This window comes from Carassius gibelio, chromosome B9 (assembly GCF_023724105.1).
Source record: "Carassius gibelio isolate Cgi1373 ecotype wild population from Czech Republic chromosome B9, carGib1.2-hapl.c, whole genome shotgun sequence".
NCBI lineage: Eukaryota > Metazoa > Chordata > Actinopteri > Cypriniformes > Cyprinidae > Carassius > Carassius gibelio.
In genome coordinates this window covers 18,973,360-18,999,021 of record NC_068404.1, presented here as the reverse complement: position 1 = coordinate 18,999,021, position 25,662 = coordinate 18,973,360, and the positions used below count along the sequence as shown (strand labels likewise).

Below are 25,662 nucleotides of genomic sequence, written 5' to 3'. Positions count from 1 at the left end.
ACTTCAACCGCCTTACTTTTAATAAAAGTTACCAAAAAAAAAAAAAAATATATATATATAAACGGCTAAGACCAGGGGTCTCATTTATAAAACTCTCTGTAGATTTCATCCTAAAAGTGTACGTATGCACAAAAGCTAGATTTTGCGTATGCACAAAAATGTCTAAAAACATACATACACCAGAACCTGCGTAAAAAATCCCTTTATAAATATAAATGCCATTTGTGCCAAACAAAATTTTTATTGTTAAAAATCATCCAGTATCTTTGTTATGTTTTAGCATAAATATATACGAATAAAAATATATAAAAACAACTGTTTAAAATTGTTCTCAGATAAGTATTTTAGAATAGATTTGATCTCATTCTTTTCCACGGGCCAAATAGTATTACAATAGTCTTAAACAATTCAAATCGAATTTAAATTTATGCAGGTTTGCTGGTAAGGTTAACATCTTTTAGCTATTTTTAGTCTATATTTATTGCAGTGTAAATATAATTGTCTGACTTGGCGCGTCACTGACAAAATAGCCATTTTTTAAAAGAAAACATGCAAATTATAATTTTCTTCAAGTTGCATTCTTTAAATTCAGTGTTATTTTTCATCATGTTTTCAACACCTCTGTAAAGCTGCGTTTGTAGAGTAAGCTATTATCATTGGTCCTATACTGGACAATGGACCGTTCGACCTCTGAATCCAGCAGTGTCCACCATAATATCAAACTAAATGCCCATCATTAATCATTGTTCTTGCTAAAATATTTATCATAATATCTGTAGTTTAGTTTAAAGATTAATTATTGTGCACCTATAGCACTCCTCGCTGTCATTAAAACATAGCATGCCACAGGAAAATTATGTAGCCTATTGTTAATAAAATTGTGAAATTATGTTTTTTTGTAAAATTATGTCATTTCAGTGTTTATCTTCATTAATCTGAGTGGAGTATTTAATGAAAATTTATATATCAACATGAAAACAGAGTCTAAAATCATTGTTTACTTCATTACTTGTCTTACTCCAGGAAAAAGAGTTAATATGCATGGTCTAGAATGTCCGTACGCCGCATTCATATTAACGGCAAGTTTATTTTTTTATAAATCACGATATGTGCATGGAAAATTGCCTGTGCATGTTTCTATGCCCATTTTGTAAATGAGACCCCTGGACTGTTCGATTTATGTTAATATATTGTTTCTCTAGCTGGTGGATCATCATCGCACAAAGCCTTTATGGTGACACAGGTTGATCTGATTAGAGAACTCTTTGGGTTAAATATCCCTTTAAAGGATTAGTTCACCCGAGAATGAAAATTTGTCCATCTTCTACTCACCCTCGAAGCATCCTAGGTATATGTGACTTTCTTCTTTAAGAATAATCCAATCTGAGTTATGTAAAACATTGTCTTTGATTTTCCAAGTCTTTCAGAGGGGGTAAGTGGGTGTTTGTTGTCAACAGTTCAGAAGACGTGAAATAAAGTGCGCCCATCTGTAAAAAAAACGTCCCTCACACGGCTCCGGGGCATGAATAATTGGCCCCCTGTAGTGAATCCATGTGTTTTTCTTTTAAAGATAAATATCCAGATTTCAAACGTAATAAACAATTTATTTCTCACTTTTGCTGACTGTTGGGAACCAGAAGACGTACAGGTGGATGTCATAGTACGTCAGCGCTGTGTTGTTAGTGACGAGCGCGGAGAGAGAACAAAATAAAACGCTGGTTACGTATTAAAAGGATGAGGATTTGTAAAGAAAACTTTGGAGGATTTCAAAACAAGCCAAGAGGAGACTGGTTTTCCTTTGCTCCTACATTTCCCAGAGGCGCATGCGATGTATACGTCCTCCATCTTCCGCCTGCACGTCTTCCGCGTCCCACAGTCAGCAGATGTTATAACGTTTGAAATCTGGATATTTATCTCATAAAAATGCATGGATTCGCTATAGCGAATATACAGGGGAATCTATATACAGGGGGCCTTTATTCACCCCCCGGAGCTGTGTGAGGGACGTTTTATTACAGATGCATGCACTTTATTTCACATCTTCAGAACTGTTGACAACAAACATCCGCTTACCCCCATTGAAAGGATTGGAAGAGCAAGGACAATATTTAATATAACTCTGATTGGATTGTTCAAGAAGAAAGTCACATACACCTAAGATGCTTTGAGGGTGAGTAGAACATGGACTAATTTTAATTTGTAATTAATTTAAAACTAACCCTTTAACAAGCCTTTACATTATGGCCCCCCAAAAGATCATTTATGAATTTATAGTATTTCCACCAAAATACTTATATCATAAAAAATATAGAGTTAAATGCTTATATTAGGATATTATAGTAAAACCATACAGTGCATTCTGGAAAGACAGATAGTAGTTATTAGGCCTGCATTTCCTATTTGATTTATTAAATCTATATAGATACATTATTAATGATTTTTTGTAACAGTCTGTGGTCTTCATGACTCATATAGTGGGGCGTCCATTTAGAACAGCAAACAGTCCAGTGCATCTATCCAAACTAGCTCTGCAGAGTAGTGTATGTGTACTGGGGAACATTTTCAGACTGTGTGTGAGGTTGTGTTTGTGTGTGCGAGTGTGTATGTATGGATACACATAAGCTTTAGCCAAGCCACCAGCCGACCACATTAAAGCCCAGCACTGGGAGGAGGAATTTTAATGTGGCAATGGGAACAATGGTTTGTACTGGGGGAGGAAAATGACAAGGAACAGATTCTTTCCAAGTTAAAAATGATTCATTAATGACACTACCACAAGGCTCTGTAATGCTAGCTCATACTGTAAATAGGAATACATTTAACCACTTTTTATTAGAACAGAGCTCTCTTTTTTTTAGATTGGTTGCAGTGAGCTCTCTAACACTTAACATGTGAATTAGGTAACCTCGCTGACATTCAACACTTACAGCAATTTAATGAATCACTGCTTAACTTAAAGAGCATTAATATCATCTCAGTTCAGTCTTAATTGATGCTACTGCTCAAAGTGGGAATACTCAAGAAGTGTGTACATGCATACAGCATTGCATGAGATAAAACAGCAATGTCCCTCAAAAATCAAAGCAAAACCAGTAATATAAACAAAGACTTGAAAAAGTAGGAAAGATCTTAAGGGGTGGGGGGAGGAGGGGGGCTTGCTTGGCACAATCACACAAATTGTCTTCATCTGTCTGACTTGCCTCTCGCCTTTAACTCAATGTCTGGAGAATACATCTCCACAAATACCTTTAGAACAAAGACAAGAGGCCTGTGTATCAGAGGATAGAAGTTCACTGTAGTTTCAAGGATCACCAGCAGGGTCAGCTTCTCTTGTAGTGGTTGTCTGGGACTCCAGCGTACTGGGGGGTGCACAAAATAATTTATAATAAATACATTTTAAGTAAGCACAAGTGACAATCCTAGACCTTTTCCCATATAATCATTACATTTTCCTGATATCATAAATAAAAGTAGCAAAGACTTGACAATTTGCTTACATTTGACAGAAAAAGAAAATGAAAGAAAAAAAAAATCATGCACGTTTAGAGCTTAAAGCACTTTTGCATGGCAAAACAGCATCTGTTAAAGCAGAATTTTTGTCACGCTTTCTAAAGAATAATATGGGGAAGAAATCCAGGCGCTGCTGATGAGAAGTACAATACAAGAAATAGGAAAAATCTAGATAAATTTACTTTCTATATAGTTATTAAATATAGTTTTTTTCTATAGTTATTATTTATACATTTATTTTATATTTATATATTGAGGTGTGAACATACATTTATAGGACCTATTTAATTAAATTTTGGGCCATATATCATATATCTTGCATTGTTTTCTTTTTCTTTATCCATTTGCAGTGGCTCTTTCTATTGTTCTACATTAAGACTATTTTATAAAACAATGAAGCCATGTTGATGATCTAAGGGTCTAAAGCTCTGCAAAAACACACTGGCCTTGTTTAGATTCTGACACTGATAAGCTCCCACAATCATCCAATAGTGGAAGAAAAGAGTGGAATAGGTCACACAGAATGTCTTGTTATCTTCTCTAGTCAAAACACAAACACTGAACTGAGGGAAACAATGGAGCCCTTGCTAATTTGCGAAAGCAAATTCTGTCCAAAACTAACTCTTTCAATCGGGCTTTAGTGGCAGCAGTGGCATGACAGTACAGTGTCTGGATGGAGGTAAGTGATCCATCGGCATGTCTGTGTGTGATTGAGCAACTGGAGCTCTTCAGATGACACAAACAGCCTAAAGCACAAAAAAAGACAAAGAGAAAAAAAAAGGAATGAGAGAGGGAAGTTGGGCAGCGTCTGGGTCTCATTTAGTGGATAGTAATGTGATTAGCAATGTTTACTTTTCACAGCTTCAGTCAGTCCCTCCTTAGACCATGGGAAATACTTTTTGTGTGAGAGTTTGTCTTTGTATCTCTTCATGGCACACACTTCGTTTTTCGTCAAGTTCGCTTCCTGTTGTCGGATGTGTTGAATATATACATTTGCGCAAGGGATGTACATCAACTGCACATGCACACGAGCAGTGCGTGTCGAAAAGTGTTTACGGACGTGTGCAGTGTTTGGAAAACGGTTAATAATGCAAAGAGCAAAGGGTCCGGTTTACATGTACGGCGCATCTTGACAATGATTGCGACATCTGGAAATAAATAGAGCGAAGGGCATAATAGATTCAGCTAATTCATTTTTAATAGCACAGTGTGGTTCTTGGAAAAAATTATGGCACCCTCAGTAGATACCACTGCTGCTTAGCTTTTATCCTGATCTGTAAGCTTATTCAGGTTCAGCATATTTAAAGGAAATACCACCACACAACTTTAAAGAGATAGTTCCCCCTAAAATGAAAAGTGTTTTTTGTCAAATTAAATTAAGTGTCCTGTTAGATCAAAACTGTTTTTTTTTTTTTTTTTTTGCAGCATATATAAGAATAGAATTTACTGCTAACCAATTTATAGGTTTTTACTGTAACTTTTTTACATTCTTTTAACATTAAATTTTCTACTGCTTTTATGTTCTGCAGAAGAAGAATCAGTGCGGGATGGCCTTAGTTACCTGGAGTATTTACAAAACAATCAGACGGCTTCGTTCAGAAATATGGCTTTGTCTCATAGTGACACCCCGATTACAGATTACTCCTCAGCCATAAATGCTTGTCTCTTCCTTTGCACAACAAGAGGCATTTATAACAGTCAATTTGGGTTAATCATACAATCATTGACCTGTGTTTATGATGGACCATTAATGGAGAGGGGGATTGGGGGTGGACGTAATTGTCAGAGGCAGCGATGCGCTAGACGAGCTCCTGCTTTCTATATATATATACTTTGGCTGTAAAAGAGCCACAGGCCCACAGTTATTGGTGCAGCCCTCAGTATGTGTGTTAGCTGCTTTTTCCTGACCTGATAAGTATTTAATAGATAAAGCCTTATCATTGGTGCTATTGTTCCTTGCTGTCCTCTTTTATAGCACAAGATGAAGCTCTGTAGAAATTAAGTAGTAAGAAAAACAAAATATATGACTTCCAAAATGTTTGATGCAATAACCCACAAGTAGTGTAAATAATTTGGTAAATGATAAATATATGACTCATTTCCCTCTACGCTTACTTGTCACTTAAGAACTATGTGTATAATTATGTATTTCACCATATGCTATAAATTAGGTTGGTCTGCCACCTACCTCAGTCCCCTCTTTTCCAATCACACAATGTTCTTGCCTCACTGTCTTTCAATCATTATGTTTGTGTGTCCTTTAATGTTGATTTTTACTGTAAGTGGGTGCTGGTGTGGTGATGTAATGTGCCATGTTTGGTTCTGGTTTGGTGGAGCTGCCCACTCAATGGAGAGGAGCCCCTCCTAACTTATTCTTTTATTGAGATTTCATTACAGCCATCATTGACATGAGGCCATCTCTGATGATGTCATGGAAATATGCTACACAAATTTGTGGCACAATGAGATCAAGTGGGGTTAATTGACTCCCCCAATCTCTGCATCCTTTTCACAGGCATCATTAAGGTGGGCCGCTGGAACCCCCTGCCCATCCATTACCTGACAGATGCTCCAGAGGCAACGGTTGCTGATATGTTGCTGGACGTTTACCACATGGTCACGCTACGCATCCAGCTACAGAAGTAAGAGACCACAGAGCTTTCTTAACAATAACATTTCTTGGTTCAGAAGATAATTCTCTCTATAATCTTTATATGCTTTATAGTGGTCATTTTAAATCGCTAAATAATATATAATATAAAACGTATATTTATATTTCTAACAACAGCACCTATTATTATTATTAGTAGTAGTAGTAGTAGTAGTAGTAGTAGTATAATGTAATTAAATAATTAATTATTTTGGACTTAAAAAGTTTTAAATAAAAAGCACAAAAAAATATTAAAACATATTATTATCATTCATAAATGAATGAATGCATGAATGAATTAATAAATAAATAAACAAATAAATAAATACATTTTAGATTTTGAACAGGTTATCTTGTGGTGTCAGGTTGCATAACCCTTCTAATTGAAAAATATAATTTAAAGGTGAAGTGTAAACTACATTATTTAAGTGTATGTACACATATGTTTTATGTTTTTCATTTGTATTTATTTTATTATATTTAGTTTTATTTATTTTCTGATGTTTGTGACGTTAAGTGAAATCATTTCAATTAAAAAAAAAACAATTTGATAAATATTGTGTCCTCTGTCTACAAACTATGGAAAAATAACATATTTGTTAATTATATAAAAATGTAATTTATTAATAAAATAATTATTATTTTGTAATAGATTGTAAAATAATATTTAATAATTATAAAAACTAATAATAATATTAAGTATATTTATGTTTGCACTGAGGAAATACATACAAAAGTTTCCCTTTTCTATATATTGTGCTCCTCAACAAGTGATGAGATAATTAAGGGATTATTTTGCTTATGTCAATGATAGAGAGTTGAGCAAGCCTCTAAAGCCCTGTGCATACATAAGAGCCAGGGTAAACTTTTTATCTGCACTTCTCAATGAGCTCTTTCGTGCCCAATGATTGCAGTTTACTCTTGAATGCTGAGGAGATAAACATAGGGTCCAAATGAGAAGATTGTAGTCTTTGTGTAGTCGTGTACCATCCAGGTTTGTTTCCCTGTGTCTCCACGGTGATATAATTGTTAAACTGGCCTGCTGCATGGTTTATTGATTAGGAAATGAAGATAGTTACTGTAGAGTAATGAAGGGATTTGGGATTTACAGCTTTGCAAAACTGGAGGACCTTCCATCAGAGCAGTGGAATCACGCTACAGTACGCAACGCCCTCAAAGAACTGCTCAAAGAGATGAACCAGAGCACTCTGGCCAAAGAATGTCCACTCTCCCAGGTACAGCTGCTACCCACTGTATATAACATATATATATATATTTTTTTTTTCAAATCCAACACACATAGATTTGACATTTAAGATGATAAGTAAAACATGTACTGCCGGTTCAACTCTTCCAAAACTAACAACATAATACTTAGCAGTATAACATAAATGAAAATGTTGGGCTCAGTATTGCATTATGCTTGCAGATGTTTCAATCAGTGGCGTCAGTGCATGGTTAATGTAGCCTAAATTGCCTTAGCGTGTTTCATTCATCAATTTGAAATTTACTCAAAAATTCCCCACATTCATGGGCCATTTCTAAAACCCAGAAATTACTTCATCATGAGAGAGAGAGTATGCTTGTGTGTGTATCTATGTGGGTGTGCATTTGCGATCCTTGCTGTGCTCATTTCCAAGTAAGCGAGCAATCTTGGAGATTTATGTATCTGTGCATGTTGTGTTTAAGTGGAACTCTGTGGGGGTGTTGGTCCTCATATCAATTGTTTGCATATGTGTGTGGCTCTTCGTCTCTACTTGTGTCACTGCGGCTCGAAGCTTGTCGTGGCGTTCGCTATCCGCCTTGCCTGGGTGGCTTTCCGCAGTAATGTGTTTTATAGACCATTTATCATTGTAATTTTAAGATGAGTTATTTCCGTTATCCTCTGCCGTTATACAAATTTTTTCCTTTTTATTGACCTCTCTTGTTTCTTTTACTTTTTCCAGAGTATGATCTCCTCGATAGTGAATAGCTCCTACTATGCTAACGTCTCAACTGCCAAGTGCCAAGAGTTTGGTCGCTGGTACAAGAAGTACAAAAAAGTTAAAGGTAAGGCTTGTACTGATATCTTTTTGGTTTTATTTGTACTCTGTTCAAACAAAATCCAGCTCAAATCAATTCTTCATCAGATATTTGGTGCCATCTAAAGTCAAGTGGAAAAAAGACTAAAATGCTAACCAGAAATTAGCAATAATAGTAATAGGTATTAAATTTGATGAAGAACTTGTTCTATACAGCATTAATGTGTGTAATGTTAATGAAATCCGGACGTACAACATCTGCCATGTTATCATTGTCATGTGACTCTTGGCATAAGTTATGTTGCTTCATTTGACTGCCAACTCTTTTCCTGTGGCCTTAAAGGGTAGTTAAGTGTCCACTGAATGCACTTCAGAAGTAGGTAATCAGCTGTTTTATGAATACTGTAAAATCTGACAATTTTTCATATACTATATAGTAGGCAACTAGGCATATTTGAATGCAGAGAATGTGTTTTTTCTAGCATGTGGTGATGTATTCAGGGTCATAAACAAGTCTTGAGCTTTGTGCTGCGTTTCATACATTATCTCTTAATGACTCCTCTTACTTGGGATGGGGTAACTTAAGCCTCCTCGCGGCCTAATATAAACCACTGTTCCTTTCCCAAAAATGCTGCAGGGGGGTCTCCCAGTGGCAGGTTCTGCAAGGAGTCGTCCCACAGCTCCACTATTTAAGCCTCTTAGCATCCAAATGCCTGTGACAATTTTCCTACTCTCGTTGCCCCTTCAAAAAGTGAAATAATTACACAGCAGGACAGATCAAAGTGGGGGCTAAACCCCAAGTGCAGTGAGAGAGCAAGCGCCAACAAAGAATAAAGCGATCCTCGGCACGCTGACAGGGTAAATGGTGTTGAGTTACAACGAGCCTCCTCCATTAGTTCTGCTCCTTGCCTCCCAGAGCTAAACACATAGCCCGCATTGCCAGATGTGTGTGCCAGTGCAGAGAGACCCTATTGGTTGACTCATGTGTCCGTCACACAGTTGTAAACCAAAGTTATAAAACTTTCTACTCATGAAAGAACATGTTTTGTCATTTAACAGTTCCTTGTGTTTGTTTCAGGGGACTATTTGTGGCAAGGACGGGAGAGCTCAGAAATCAAGGGTAGGCATCTACATTGTGATATTTATTTGGGTAAAGCACTGTCTTTGATCTGTCAACTAGAAGACTAGAGAGATTGTTCTAGTGTCTCATACACATCTCCATCCCTCCTCAGTTGAAAGGGACAGCCTCACGGACTTCTGTGTATTAGCCCAGCGTCCGCCCCCTCACCTGACTGGTCTGGCGCAGCTTGGTCCGTTGAACAGTGGCAGCTCTCTGGTGAAAGGCGGATCTGGAGAGCATCAGAATTCAGCCCAGTCTCAGCCTCCATCTCAAGGGCAGCCGCAAACTCCATCATCTCATGGACAGCTCCATCATAGTCCTCCGCTAAGAGCTCAGGTGCCTCCTCCGCCTCCGCCAACCGGCCTGCAACCTCTTTTGGCACCCGGAGGACTTCTCTCACCCCAGCTTAGTCCACAGCTGGTGAGGCAGCAGTTAGCCATGGCTCATCTTATCAACCAGCAGCTGGCCGTCAGCCGCCTCCTGCATCAGCATCCACAGGCTCTTAACCAGCAGTTTCTCAATCACCCACCCATCCCACGGCCTAGCAAGTCCGGTTGTCCTGGAGAACCCGGGTCCAACCCCTCGGCTGCAGAAGTCTCCTCTGATATCTACCAGCAGGTGCGAGATGAGCTGAAAAGAGCCAGTGTCTCACAGGCAGTGTTCGCTCGAGTTGCCTTCAACCGTACACAGGTACAGTACAGACTGCATGGTGGAGAATATGTTATTCACTTAAAGGTTCAAGGATAAACTTTGGGAAAGAGTGAGACACTACACCATGTATAGTACAGAAACAGAAATAGTAGCAAAGAGCCTCTTCAGAACATACCAGTCACTAGGGTGTGGTGAATATTCATGATATATTTGTAATGATTTTTGTAAATTATGTAATATTGGGAATATTGCAATGATTTTAATGCCCTTTTATTTGGCCATTAAGTTTCTGCAAGTTACTGATTATTTATATTATTTTTTAATGAATTAATTAATTGTTTTATTTATTTAATTTAACAACAACAAAAAAACAGTTTTCAATTTGATAGTAATTAATTTTTCTGAATTTATTCTGAATTTTGTAATACCATTTAATATGGTCATATAGCATAAATAGTGACAGATCTTTTTTACTTTATTGTGACTTACATCCAAGTGAAATGTTTTATCAAAAAATGTTGGTTCTCTCAGTTCAATATCAATTGAAAGTTTTTTTTATTTTTATAAAACATATACATACATAGACTCTTTAATAATTGTTCAATAAAATCAATAGCATGCATTGAGAAATACACTGGGTTAATTTACATTTCTTCCTCAATTCAAAGGTTGCTCAGTTCAATTTTGTCATACAATTACAGCGCTTAATTTTTTAAAACAAACTAAAGATTTTTAAAGACAAAATACAAAGTACATGTGTGTTAAGAAGTATATCGAATGTCAACAAAAATATGTAAAATATAATATCTATAAGATTTATCGCCAAGCCCTAGTACCTATCACAAACACAGACCAAATATAAAAATCATGGTGCAGATGAAGTAACAGGATAGATGTGTTGCCAGAAAATGAGCCTTCTACAAATCGCTTCCCCTGTGCTTACGTGTGTGTTTATGTGTGCACACCAGGGCCTGTTATCGGAGATCTTGCGAAAAGAAGAGGACCCACGCTCAGCCTCTCAGTCCTTGCTAGTTAACCTCAAAGCGATGCAGAACTTCCTGAACTTACCTGAGAGTGAGAGGGACCGAATTTACCAGGAAGAGCGAGAGCGCAGCATGAATCCCCCTGTGAGTCTGCCCCCAAGCACAAACCCCAGTCCTGGTGGCGCCCGCCTTTCTCAGGTACCCCACTTTCCCACCATTGACTAGGTCCAGCCCCCTACACATCTCTTTTCCCCTGTTGCGTCTGTGTTTGTATGTTTGACTGGGTGTAGAAATACCTGAAAGCTTATGTTGGGTCTGATTCTGAATTGTTTATCTGTAGGCCTATGAGATTGCTTATGTTTCTGTCTGGATTCATGTGATCTGTTTACTTGTTATGTTTGGCTTACACTTTGTTGTTTTCTTTGTATCAGCTTCTCTGTTATGAAGCTTAAAAAATGCAAGAACTTTAGTAAAAAAAAAAAAACACTGAAGATTAGTAAAGGCTGGAATTGACTACATGACTTTTAAAATCTGAACATATTTTAAAATAGGCATCACACACTTGCCGACCTTGTAAATAGGTACATAGACTAAATAACTGAGGATCAAACACTACCAGACTTTTTTAAGTTCTTCTGAACCCAACAAACTCACGCAGAGACATGTGCCTCTGACAGGAGATGCATGACATGCATTCTAAAATTGGCATTAGCATTGACTCCTCTTGAGATTGTGAAACTGCGGGAAAATATCTAGGTATAAGTCATGTAGTGTCTTCCAACCTAAAGCCAGGTAGCAAAGGTCAAATGTTTAGCTCCTATGACATCTTTAGCTAAAACGCACAGTGTTATGCTATTATTTTCATATGATGATGTTTCTTTGAATATTAATACATATAAGCACTGACAACAAGAATACGGATAACTCACTAAAACAATAACACTGCCTTTCAAGACAGTGCCCTCTAAGGGTAAATGCTAAAATCTGACTGCTACATTTTTATTGCTAACTTCACACCATACCTCCCAATGCAGAAACTGTGGGAGCGCAGCATCGATGAACAGTTAACTCCTGACGCATGGGCATCTATTTGGAAGAATAAGACCAAAATCACAAACTCGGTGAGGATTACATCAACACTCACATCATTTCCTCATAGAGTGTACCTCATCCGAGACCTCCAAGATCTGTAGTGATCAACTATATGCACAAAACGTTCCCCATTTTGCAAATAAAAGCCAAGCTATGACATAAGGTCAGATTTGTATTGTTTATATTGACGATTTACAACCATATACATGTTTGTGCATGTTTGATTTTAAATGGTGCACACCCATTAAAACATGGAGTACACAAGTTCTTGCTCCTGATTCTCTAAAATGACAAAAGCAGAAAAGCATAACTCTGCTCTTGTCATGGCATGTTTATATTAAATGACCTGGAACCTGGTGCGTGGACTTTCTAGAATGCTTTTAGGAATCATGAATATGGCTGCTTTCAACCTCAAGACCATTGTGAATGAACCCATGCAGATAATACAAATCTTTCTGATATGAGAACAAAGTTCTCATTCTTTGGTTTTAGGGATTGTGGTTGTGTATTATCATTACTATTATGTCTGTAAATGTTTATCTCACAATCGTTTTTACTGGGGAATGTGAGATTACTTGCCTGTGCCTGCAGGGCAACTTCAAACATTGAATAAAAAAAAACACTCCACTCTAAAATCAATACACCATACTTCAAAACACGTACTACAAAGAGTTTACTAACGGGATGCTTTAATGATTTATCTGCTAAAATCTCAGTACATTCCAGGTATAAACAAGGGTCTAAAATGCCATCCATGAATATTATCTTGTATTGTACTTTACCAATTATGAATATTTATCTAACCAATATGTCTTTGTTGGTTTTACCTTTGACCACTGGACCCACACAGTCTAAAACTTCTGGTCCTAACCCTGACATTCCTCTGAAACTGGAGCCACTGGTTAACATCACCTCAGCCATTTATGACGAAATCCAGCAGGAGATGAAACGGGCAAAAGTGTCTCAGGCACTTTTTGCCAAGGTGGCAGCCAACAAGAGCCAAGTAAGAATTTACTTTTTTTCATTATGGTTTATAATCCAGACATGTTTCAATCCATCCTAACATAAAGCCAAAACTAAAATACAAAAAATGTAATTCTAAACTAGCCTAATCTATGTAAACTATTTTACACAAAAAATACAAAGAAAACCCTGGTCTTCTACTTTTCAAGTATGTCTTGCATACTGGGTTTGCATTTTATTGCAATGAACTGGAGAATTTAAACAACTTAATATGATAATTGTTAATAATATATTTAATGCATCTAAGAAGTATACACTACCTGTTAAAAATAAGATTGTTCATGTGTGGTGCTTTCAGGTTTTTCAGCTTAAATGGTTTTTATGGCTTCTTTAGAGACCCCTTTTTATATATATATATATATATATATATATATATATATATATATATATATATATATATATATATATATATATATATATATATATATATATAAAATATTTAAATAAAATATTTAAATACATATTGCAATAAATAATTAAACAATAATTAAAAAATATATTTTTAGTTGCTGGAAATATTAAGGGATAGGATATTTAAACATATCGTGATTTATTTTATTCTGAAAAGATGTTAATAACACTTAGCTTACATATTCTTTCCTCAGTCAGTGTAGGGGAAGTAATGGTGTCCATATGTGCAGACTGTTATATCTGATTCTGGCGCGCCTCTGCAGTTGATAAACAAAAACATCAACATCAACAGATAGCCTGATAAATGCCTTGCATTTATTCATCTTTGACTTACCATTCCAGACCCTGCCAAAGTTTCTTTCAATGGCTTTGTCAATCTCTCCCATTCCATGAGTCATCGCTCATGTTGTGATGCAGACGTGCATCCAGTGATCCATAGACTGATCTGATTTCTTTCCTCCTACCTTTTACATTGACACTTGTTTCCAGACAACTGTATAAAGAATGCATAATATTGTGACTAAAAGTATACGTCACAGAAGTATAATAGTCATGATTTAAGGCCATGGAAAAAACTCTTAAACCTTTTCTAACTGAATTAAACAGTCATAGCAGTTATAATAAGCATATAACACTAATCTACTTTTGGTTTTTGAAGCTTGAAGCATATTCATAAAGCTATCCAGAGTCTAAAATTAACACTTGGCAAATGCTAAATAATCAAATACAAATGACTTGCTTAGCAATCGCAATGTTTGAAGCAATTTCAGTTTCTGTTTCTATATATGAATTTCTTCATCAGCATATTAGAATGATTTAATGATAGTGTATGATGAGAGTATGAATATTCACTTTGCCATCACAGAAATAAATTACATTTTAAAATACAGTATATAATAAAAAACTGTTGTAAAAATTGTAGTACTATATATATATATATATATATATATATATATATATATATATATATATATATATATATATATATATATATATATATATATATATATATATATGTTATATAATAATAATAATAATAAAATAATAATACATATTTTGGCACCCTTTTCTTATTCAATACCAAAAACGTTTTCTTCCTTTTCTTTCCCATATGTGTATATGGATTGTAAAGGTATGGGTGGGAAATCATTTTGGACCCATGCCACACAGTGTAAAAGGACACCAACAGTCCTATTCTTTAACACAAACTGGAAAAGCATGTCATTAATTTCAGAGTGTTGATAATTTTTTTTTTTTAAGCTTTTGGACCATTTGTTTGTCTCTGTCTCATTTATATGAAAGAGGGCTAATTGATTTAGTCAAATATGATCCCACTCCCAGCTGCGCCTAATTCTTACCATGTAATAGCCTGAGAGAGCTTCAGTCTCTGCTGCTTGCTTTACTGAGGAGCTCTGCGTTACTGCAGCATGGCTTTGCAGGTGCTGCCACCTCATCTAGAGGCATGTGTTAGGGGCGTCTTCGCATGTTTGCATGTATGAGATGTGTCAGCAAAGAGCTGCTCTGTAGGTGTGTGTATATATGAATGTGTGTGTGTGTGTGTGACAGATGTGTTTAGGTCTCACAGGTCTGGGGTCGGGTGGGGGGGTTATGGCTGAACGCGCCCATCTGCTGCAGCTGGCCAGGAGGAGCTGAGGGAGACGGAAAGAGAGAGAGAGATGCTCAGGTCATTAACAATGTGTGCTGGAAGTGGTTGGCTGCACACAACAGCTGGTGTCAAAGACTGGCCCAGTCTAGCAGAGATAATCAAATCTTCCTAATCTCCCACCATTTCACTCTCTCTTTTACACACTCTCCGCTCTCTCAGTGCACTTGTGATGCTTTGTGGTGCTAGCTGTTTTTTTGTAAAGTAAACTTTACAGTCATAAAATAAACATATTCAAGGAAAGGAGTGAATTCAAGGTTCCACATCCCATTCTGCTGATCATTTCCTTACGTTTTTCTAATGTCCCCTGTATAATTGATATAAATGACCGAAAAAGAGAAGAAAGACTCTGTACAGGTGCTTTAGTGGGTAATCTAGTAAGAAGGCAAGCAGCAAGTTGTTATTATTTAATGATATTGTTGTAAAAATTCCCTCACCAAATCGAAAAGTGTAATGAACACTCATCCTTTCTACAAGGGATGGCTGTGCGAGCTGCTTCGCTGGAAAGAGAGTCCCAGCCCCGAGAACAGGACTCTCTGGGAGAATCTGTGTACCATCCGGAGGTTTCTGAGCCTTCCACAGGCAGACAGGGATCTGGTGTATGAGGAAGAGTCCCGCCATCACCACAGTGAACGGATGCACACTGTACTACACTTGCCCACTGACCCTCAGGTAAGTTTATGAAACTATTCAAATTGCATATACTTTATATTACAAATATGTAAAGCAGGATTTGCATTGAGTTTGTTGGAACAACCTGTATGAGTTTCTTCTGTTGAATACGATAGATATTTTGAAGAATGTTGGTGCCCAAACCGTTGACGGAAACAATTGACATACACAATATTGAAAAATAAATAAATAAATAAACAAAAATATGGAAGTCAATGGCTAATGTCAATTGTCTGGTCACCATCATTCTTCAAAATACCTTCTTTTGTATTCAACAGAAGAAAGAAACTCAAAGGTTTGCAACAAGTGGAGGGTTAGTAAATAATGACAGAATTGTCATTTTTGGTTGAACAGTCCCTTTAATAGGCACAGCATCAAAATAAGCCCCTGGAAAATACAAAGAAAGTTGTTCCTGATCAAGAATGGTCCAGTAAAATGTCATTTACCTATTTATTGTGTTTTATTTAATTTTTTATAATTATAATTATAATTCTAAGATGGAAATTGTTTTGTACAAGAAACTTTGATTAACATTAAAAATAAAAATGTATGATTTGACTGCTAAGTGTATAAGATTTGAAGGAAAGAGTAAAAACAATCTCAAGATCTGCCTGAATGTTTTAAGCATAATTCTCTTTAGATCATATAGATGTGTTCATTGTGCACACTTCTTTGAGGTTTCAGTTTTAATATCAGCATCATTTATGCAGCATTCCTGCCAACATCTAATAACCCCACACACCCCAGCCTCTTTAATAACACACACACACACACACACACAGAGAGAGAGAGAGAATTCCAAATAACGCGCTACTGATTAAATGGACTTTCCCCTATGCCAGCCAGGGTCATTATAGTAAAGACTGTGGAAACACACTTTTCCAGTATTACCATAGACATGCATTCATATACAGTGTACACACACAGGCACACATCTACACACTAATACTGATATGTAAATACATGCACACACAAATGGCATACACATAAATCTACAAACACTTGGATCAATGCTTTCCACCTTCCTTTAACCTACTCTTCTTTCTCACCCTGCCAGTAAAGCATTGCAATTTAATTCACTCACAATGATTGCTGTTTATTAACATTTATTAACTTAAGTTGAGCAACCATATTAAGATTGAGTACTAACAAATGGAGACAGAGTGGCTCTCTGTTACTGTCTTAGCCCATTACGTCTCTTTCTCTCTTGCTCGCTTTCTCTTTTATGTCAGTGGAATAAACAGTCTGTTGTGCGTGTGTGTGTAAATATACTCATTTATGTGTTTTGGGCGCAGAAGGAAATGCCCCATTAGGACACACCCTGACAGACAGTGCCACCACAGCCCTGATATTAATAATTACGGGAAGAGAGGGAACACACACACACACACACTCACACACACACACACATAATGACTCAAGAGACTTCACTACAGTAACTCTCTTTAGTAACTCTACACTGGCTTTGACCATGAACTCTTGCACAACATTGATCATAAAAACATATGTTGAGGATAGTCAGAGCATTTACTAAAGCAACATGTAACTAAAAGTATAATTATGTACAAAGGAACTTTTTTTTTGTTTATTTATTTTATTCTCTATATATCATAAAGGGCAAATATATATCATTGTTGTATTCATATTCATATTGTTATACTTATGTAAGAAATATTAATATAACATAACATTTTCTTTTTAACTGTATGGATTTTTTATGTGATGTAATATTTAACTTTTATTGACAGTGAATATATATTACAAAATTGTTTAAAAAATATTCTATTTATTCTGTACATATCATACTGAGCACATATATAGCATTGTTGTATTAATTAGTAATAATATTGAAATAATACAAATATATTAAAAATAAATAAATTTAATTTATTAAATTTATATTAAATATATCAAATATTATATAAATACAAATACATAGCATAGCATAAATATCATATTAAATAGAATATACTATAACATGTCTAACATAATTAAAAATAATAAACATACAATAAAATACATAAATTACAAGATATTGTGCTGTGTCAACATGAAAATGCCATACATGAGCATGTTTCTTTTTTCTTCTTCTCTTTTTTTCTTATTTTTCTTTTTGGGAGTAGTAGTAGAAATGAGGGACCCTCCTCAAATTAAAATACCCAGCAGCCCCCTCGGCTCCAGCCTGCCTGCCACCACAGCACATGTGTCCCAGCTGCTTATGCAGACATGAGCATGTTAATTAATGAACACATGCAGCACATACATGTGAACAGTTTTTTTTAAGCCGATACCACCTCAGTGTGACCAACAGAATTCACTGATGTTTTATTTGACCCTTATAAGAACATCAAACGTGACTCAAAATATCAGCACAAGTCCTGTAACTTTGACATGGTCAAAAATAAAGTGAAATCTTGTATTAAATCTTGTTATTACCCGTTGAGAACTGATTTAGATCTGAAGAAAAATGTATGTTTATTTATACAGAGCATAAATCATGAGCATAAACATGTTCTAAAGCAGTTTTATATAGAATGTTTGATTTTGTAAAGATCAACCCCCCCCCCCACCCCCCACCCCCACAAATTTCTGTATCCTACTTTAAAATCATGAATCATGACATCGCTGTGTGTGATGTTTTTAATAATTTTTTTAACCACTCCATGACATGTCCATGTGAGTCCCTGGGTGCAGCTCGCCCCACCTCAGGGATACACTCAAACTAACGCACACTAGATTGCTGATCCGGTCCCACGTTGTCTTCACGCTGTTTCTGCAATGCGTGTGTATGGTCTTAAGTGCCTCCCTTTGCTCATTTGGCAAGACACTTCTTATGAATAATTTCTTCTTTGTTTTTGCTAAATTGGATGCTGAAGTGGAGTGCCCTCTAGACCCTGCCATGTGGATTGGGACCTCAATTGAGTGCTGGGGTAAAAGGAAAATGATAATTGTAAGATAAAGTTAAAAAAAAATTTTTTATAAAAAATAAAGTCACAAATGTTCAATTTAAAGTTACACTGTGAGATGTCACATTTACTAAAAAAAGTCAATTTTGAGATCAAATTGAATTAACGTGTTTTTCTGCTCAGGGAGTAACAGCCTTCCATACTAGGAATAGTGAGTAATGCATTTTAATTTTGTGGATTGACTAAACTTCTGAAACAAATATGAAGACACACACACACACACACATATACATGACTCACCCATTCCTGAGGTATTGCAGTGTGGCAAAGAAAATTATGATGCACATGATAATTGGAGAAGGTGAAGTCATGCACAAGCAAACCAACAGGAAAGTGTCTTTCTCATCATTACATATTAATCTGCCTGTTAATGGCGTCTCCAGTGGCAACACAGCCCCCCTTAATCCTGCCTTTGTCCCCACGAGGGCCAGTCCTCATTAAGAATCAACTGAATGTTTTATGTTCTATAATTCTTTCATACTTCTTCTCCATAATTTGCCTTGATTTGCGTTTAAAGGGGAAAAATATACTCTTTCTTAATGCAGTGAACTCACAGACCCATCCCAGCTTGGAATTAGAAAAGAAGGAAATGGTGGAGATAAATATTGAAAAAAGAAAGGCGTGCAGGGAAAAATGGCCCTGTGTCCAAATGTGACTCCTGTGGTTGTGAAGACGTTGTTTAAGAACTGAGTAGGTGAATGAATTGGATGGTGGAGGAAATCGGAGGTTGGCTTTATAGCTAAAGCAGGGTTTTGAAATGGAGTCACTCCTCTGGCTTGGCAGAAGAGCTCTTCATTAACGTCCACCGTTAAGAGTGCAGTAACAGGCATCTTAGACACTTTACTTTGAATGGGCTGCTGGAGGACTCACTCCGTCTCTGAATTTGAAAATATCTGATAGGATGCCAAAGCAATGGTATGTAAATGCGCAACGTCATTACTCAATGTTTTTGTTGTGCATTTTGGAGTGTACTGTATATATGTCTTTGAAACGTACCTTAATTGTTCCCAGAATTTCATATAATAATATACACAACAAGCAAACATATACAGGATGAATGAGTTTGTGAATGTGTGTGTGTGTGTGTGGTCTCTTTAGCTAAGCTAATGGGTGTTTTGCGCTGTTATGCCTTGTGGTCAATCTAATTATTCACCATCTTCAAACTTCTTTGACATTTCTTTTTCACGTCCTTTTTTGTGGCCTCTGTTTGTTTCTCTGAGACATGGAAAGTAATACATTATGGAGAAACAGAGAAGAAAAAGAACAAACCTACACACTTCCTGTAAAGCGCCAGCCCAAAACAGCCCCCACAAGTGAAATCGGAGCAATTTCATGGTCTGGCCTACCCTCAATATTATTTAAAAAATACCCTGTTATTATTTAGGGAATAGTGAGAGAGCAGGAGAGAGACAGAGAGAGAGGCGCATGACTATTATCTTTATGTAGGTCCTTTAATTTTAATTCACCGCAGATTTATAGCTTAGCATTCCAGTGTGGAGGCACTGGGCACCCCACCCTGGTCATAAACTCAGCAGGACAGCGCCACAGACTTCGATAGCTTAGCTGTGACACACTGCACCTTCTCTTGTATCAGACCTCACCAGATACCTCTTTTTCCCTCTCACTAAATATCTGCTATTTATTCCTAATCCTAATATACCACTTAACCACTTCATCCTCTGTCCCCCCAGTCCCCCTTCCCTGTTTTGGCGCCCGCACTAGAACAAAATGGAAGATTTATTGAGAAACATATGGTTGGTCTGGAAACCTCTGTAAAAGCAATAGTGTAGCTCTTTTAGTCTTCAAACTTGTTGGAAAACGCTAATGATTACACTGTGTTTGTACAAGAAAATAGCATATGCAAACAATCTCACATCTCAAAGTCAAAAGTGTCATTTCTTACTGTCTGTGCTTTTTTATTTGTTAAATTTAGCAGTCACTAGTCTGTGCTAACTGGGATGGAATTCATCCCTGTCAAAATGACAGATGAAACCAACTTGCCACTATACTTCAAATGGTTGTTTCAAAACACATCTCTTTATAACAGAATCTTTTGATGTAATTTATTTTGGTTTTGGTGTGTATTTGTTCAGCTTCTTCCTCTGTTGAATTTTATGTGGTCGATGTGTCAGCTCAGATGCTGTCATTCGCCTTGATGGTCTCAAAACATGATGCAATGACAAAATATTTAATCTTGTGGAATTATGTGTACAATATACATAGTTAAACAATCATAGCCCAGAGCAATTTGGTTGGATTTTTACCAGAGTTGATAACATACTCAAGTGCACAGAGGACATTAACTTCAAGAGACATTCATTGAAAGGACACTTTGAACTTTTAAGTAGTTTTAAAATTATTCCATACTGCTGACTCTTGTATATAAGTTTAGGTAAAAGATCACTCTGGCCCAGCTAATAACTCTCCAACTTTCCCACCAGGCACTTCACAGACAGCCCATACAGCCACTGAAGGAACACTCTCCAATTCGAGAAGAACCTGTTCCCAGTTCTGGAGCTGAAGAGAACCCCCAGGCTAACGCAGGTTCAGGCAACAGCGGAGGGGTCAGCAACGTCACAAAAAAACCTCGCTCTCGCACCAAAATCTCTCTGGAGGCTCTAGGTATCTTACAGAGCTTCATCCAAGATGTGGGCCTCTATCCTGACCAGGAAGCAATCCACACCCTTTCAGCCCAATTAGATCTGCCCAAACACACCATTGTTAAATTCTTCCAGAACCAGCGTTATCACGTGAAGCATCATGGTCGACTGAAGGAGCTTGGATCTGAGGGTGGTGGTGTAGACGTAGCCGAATATCGTGATGAGGAACTGTTGTCCAGTTCGGAGGAAGCAGAATCCAGTGAAGATGGCCACGAGGAGATCTACAGTGGGCATGAAAGCGCACCAGCTGGAGCAGTCAACTCGGTCTCAACTCCAGCTGTTTCTTCAGGCCAGGATGAGAATAAAGATAAAGGCCTGCCTCTGGGATCAGCCAGACCCAGCTCCCTGCCCCCATGTGGTTCATCCCCAAGTCCCCGAGATCAAGCAGAATATCAGAGATAAAACAGTCTCAACAAAGACTATACTGTAGGTGGGGAAAGGCACGGAGTGAGCACTTACAACTATTCTGTAGTGGAGGAGAGACAGCTTAGAAACTTACTGACAAAGACACAGTGTCCTCTGAGGACCTGTAAAAGGCAAACCAGACCAGACAAGATCTGCATTTTGATTAAGCTGACATGTAAAGTTCTGGTGGTGAAAGATGGGTTGTGATCTACTCCTGGCCTCATATGTCACGAGTTACTTACAGGGATGGCATGGTACAGATGCAATCCCTATGGCGAGCTACAAGAAAAGAATTTGGTTGGCTGGAAAGCATTCTTTTTCTAGATGTAAATCATCAAATTAAGGCAAGATAGCTGCCTCAACCCTAAGATGTCACAAGTATTCAAACTTGCATGCTAAGAATGTCAAGAAGGCCAGGCTTTCTAATCTGAGAGCAGGGGGTCTCTCACAAAATACCACTATCCATGCCCCCTTTTTATCTATACAGGGTTAAGATGGCAGGGACAGTGCTTTAGATGAGCCAGTGATCTCCTATAGGACACAAACAACTTCACTCCTGTCCGGCCAGGGAGTCTAGTGGGTGGCTGTGGCTGTCCTCATCTTCCCCTCCATGACGGGGCATTCTGGCGGTTGCCAACTGAGGGCCATGCTTGACTGTTAAGCGGTCGGTTGGGATGGAGGTACATATGAGATCTTGGGTGTACACATCAGCCCAGCCTAGGAACCCTACTATAAACACATGTGGTGTGCTGAAAGGTCCACAGTTAGCCCAGTGGCGCTTTTGAAGACCACGCCATCCTTCCCACAGCCAGCCACAAGCGTCATTCCAAGCAGTCCTACACGGTTCAAGAAATCACTCCTTTACCCCCACCACCCATGCACACCCAATAAAGACTGTGCACAACATCCCAATCCATCACTCCTGTCCACTGGTTGAAGGTTTGCTTTATACAGATATGTTTAGAACGTAGGTTTCATTCCAGGTTTGCTCTCTCTACACTTAAAAGACAGTGAGAATAAAACATAATTGGCGGGAGGATTGACTGCTACGGACGGAAGGACACTGGTGAGGGTGCAGTCTAACTGCATCTGCCTCTGGCCTAGTGGAAAAGAGCAAAGCATTTCCAGCAACTGCGCTTGTGTGGAAGTGCGGTAGTTGTTCTCTCTTCCGTCACCTCCCACAGCTTTCTCTTTTACTGACTGATGCCCACAATGTCCTGATTTGACCACACTTACCCACATCCAACTCCAACTCCACAGCACTATTTATTGCTATCTTCACCCTCAATTATTATTGTTGTTATTGTTATTATTGTTATTATGGTTGTTCTTGCTGTTATTTTTAGTTATATTTTCATGTTCTAATATCAGCTTTTGGATGCAGCAGATGTTTTGGTAATGAGAGACATTGTGAAAGAAAGAAACACTGCCAAAACAGAGAGGAACGAATTGGAAGCAGTTACTGAAGTTACTGAGTCAATCATGTGATATGTATTGCAAATTCTGTCCGCATTATGTACTTTTCCAAAGAGAACACCACTTTGCAGATGAGGTGTTGAATATTAAAACAATAGAAATAAGAGGAATCATTGGAATTTTTATGATCCTTTTGTGCATACGATGACAATCCTTCTTTTGAGCCAATCAGAACTCAGCAAAGCATGCATTCTGATTGAAAATTTGATTAGCATAACTTGAGGCAACAAGGCCACCTGTTGCAAATCATCCATGACACCGTGGCAACTCTTGGATCCAGGGTTCTGATTTGTTTTTGAGAATCAGCTGCTACTTACTCTTTCACAGACAAAATATTGTTGTAAACCTTATACTAACCCTTAAACTATTTTTGTTTCAAACTAGTGATAATTGTGGTCTATGTCCATGTTTTGTCCACTACAAATGGAAATGTTTTCTTTAGAATCTTTAATGTACAAAAAAATGCTGATGTGGTTCTTCTAGGTCTTTTGATCATCCTGACTCTTTCACATAGGCACAGTGTCCACACCTGCACATGCCTTTGACTAACACATTCCAGCAAAACATTAGTTAAAAATTGGGATACACATAGTATTCTCAAAAGGTATAGAAGATGGCACTCCAATCAGAAGGTACTGTATATAACCGTGAGAAGTTGTTCTCTAGTACATTGATCATTTGTACCTGGTTATGATTTCATTGTGACCATTCGGCATTTCTCACAAATATTCAAGTGAAGACCAGACAAAGGCATCAAGGACAAGAGCTCTCTAATAAGATGTGCAGGTGGCAAAATAGTCTGGTGTGCTTTATACCTAGTAACTGTTGACACCTAGACAGCCTTAGACTATGATGTGCTTCTCTGCTGTTCAACTCTCCAGAGAGATTGAATTATTTGAACCATTTTCTCTCCAATTCACCCATTTGCATCATCGCCTCATTTCAATTTCACTCTTGCTGTGTTTGCTTGATTGCACCCTGGTCTGCATTTACCCAAATCTGAACTTTATGGTCAATCATAAGTGATTATACAGACCTGATGTACCTCCTTGTCTTTTATCATTTCTCCCATAAAAATCTTACTGCAAACAACCTAATAATATCTTTTTTCATGATCACTGACATTTTTTGTTTATTTCACCCTCTTACTACTCATTTAAAACCTTTAAGGTTAGATACATTTACGTATCATCTTTAAATGTTAGAAGTTGCATTTGATAATGGAAAGAGCTACCGAATGACGAGATACACAATCTACACTATGAAATCTTGGTTACCTGCAGGTTTTGCAAAAGGTCTTTAATAACATGGTAGTGATCGCCTGCTTGATCTACACCTTACTTAAGCCTGTCAATCATCCACCCCTTTCGTTACACTGTGAGCATCTACTCCAAATCCTGCCACCCCGCCAAGTCTAGATCAGCTGGAGACAAGTACTTCTGATGAGTCCGTCCCTATACACCTCCCAAATTACCCTCATAAATGATGAAAGCATGTGCACGCATGTGTCTGTGTGTCCTAGACTGGTGTTTAACCTACCGTGGGGGTGGCTTACCACTCAGCAGGAGAGAACAACCACACACTTCTTCTCCTCCCTCCTCTCCGTCTTTGTCAGAGTTAGTGGCGAGAGTGACGCAGAGGAGAAACAAAGAAGATTCCAAGAGTCCCTGATGAGCACTAGGTCAAGGTCACTGCCCAATTACCCATGTCTTTCATTTTCATTCTGTCTTTTCAGTTCTCTCTACCATCCTCTCCGTTTCCTCATTTTCTCGTTCACCAGGCGGGAAAGTAATCGTTGTCTCCCATGCTGTGGTGTCGAGGTTAAGTGGAGGTGATCATGTCTCCTTGTGGAGAGGCTAGTTCCTTGAAAGGCATGTCTGAGAAGTGTTGCAGTTAAGACAAAGGTTTGGTCTGACTTGGTGTCTGGTCGGCTACAAAGCCACTATCACATTAGGTTGACTTTTTTAGGTTGAGTCTTGAATGGAAAAACTGAATGCCACTTTCATGTATTTACACACCCTATTTAGACAATTCGATTGGGACGACCTAAACTTTGACTCTCCAAGTGTTTATAATTTATCGCTTTGATGTGAAATTTACGGGTACACAAGAATGTCCCAAACAAAACAAAAACAGGATCAATCTTGATTTTCAATACCCCATAAATTTCTGAGGAAAGATGCTCATCTTGCTAATGCTTTTGTTTATCATACAGTGCCTCTGAACTAAGCACAATGCTCCAGTTCTTTGCTTTGGAGAAGACAAAATTAGACGATCTCATAATTTTCATCAGTTTTCATTGTTTTTGTACTCATAAATGCCTACAATGTGAATCAGGACTGCCACTCCTGAATTGGTA

The 25,662-nt window shown here is 37.6% G+C and overlaps 1 protein-coding gene across 5 annotated transcripts in view; it reads left to right on the top strand.

Moving 5' to 3' along the window:
* Nucleotides 1-25,420, top strand: part of LOC127965280 (DNA-binding protein SATB2-like) — a 43,740-nt gene extending 18,320 nt beyond the window's left edge. For 4 of the 5 annotated variants that reach the window (XM_052566024.1, XM_052566025.1, XM_052566026.1 and 1 more), the window contains 10 exons: nucleotides 6,026-6,152; nucleotides 7,272-7,395; nucleotides 8,107-8,209; nucleotides 9,260-9,301; nucleotides 9,414-9,991; nucleotides 10,921-11,133; nucleotides 11,970-12,056; nucleotides 12,878-13,030; nucleotides 15,602-15,796; nucleotides 21,204-25,420. In XM_052566024.1, coding sequence (XP_052421984.1) covers nucleotides 6,026-6,152; nucleotides 7,272-7,395; nucleotides 8,107-8,209; nucleotides 9,260-9,301; nucleotides 9,414-9,991; nucleotides 10,921-11,133; nucleotides 11,970-12,056; nucleotides 12,878-13,030; nucleotides 15,602-15,796; nucleotides 21,204-21,824 — 2,243 coding nt within the window. In that variant the 3' untranslated portion in view covers nucleotides 21,825-25,420. The remainder of the gene's footprint in view (nucleotides 1-6,025; nucleotides 6,153-7,271; nucleotides 7,396-8,106; nucleotides 8,210-9,259; nucleotides 9,302-9,413; nucleotides 9,992-10,920; nucleotides 11,134-11,969; nucleotides 12,057-12,877; nucleotides 13,031-15,601; nucleotides 15,797-21,203) is intronic. The other variant, XM_052566023.1, reaches the window with a different exon arrangement.
* The last annotated feature ends 242 nt before the right edge of the window (nucleotides 25,421-25,662 follow it).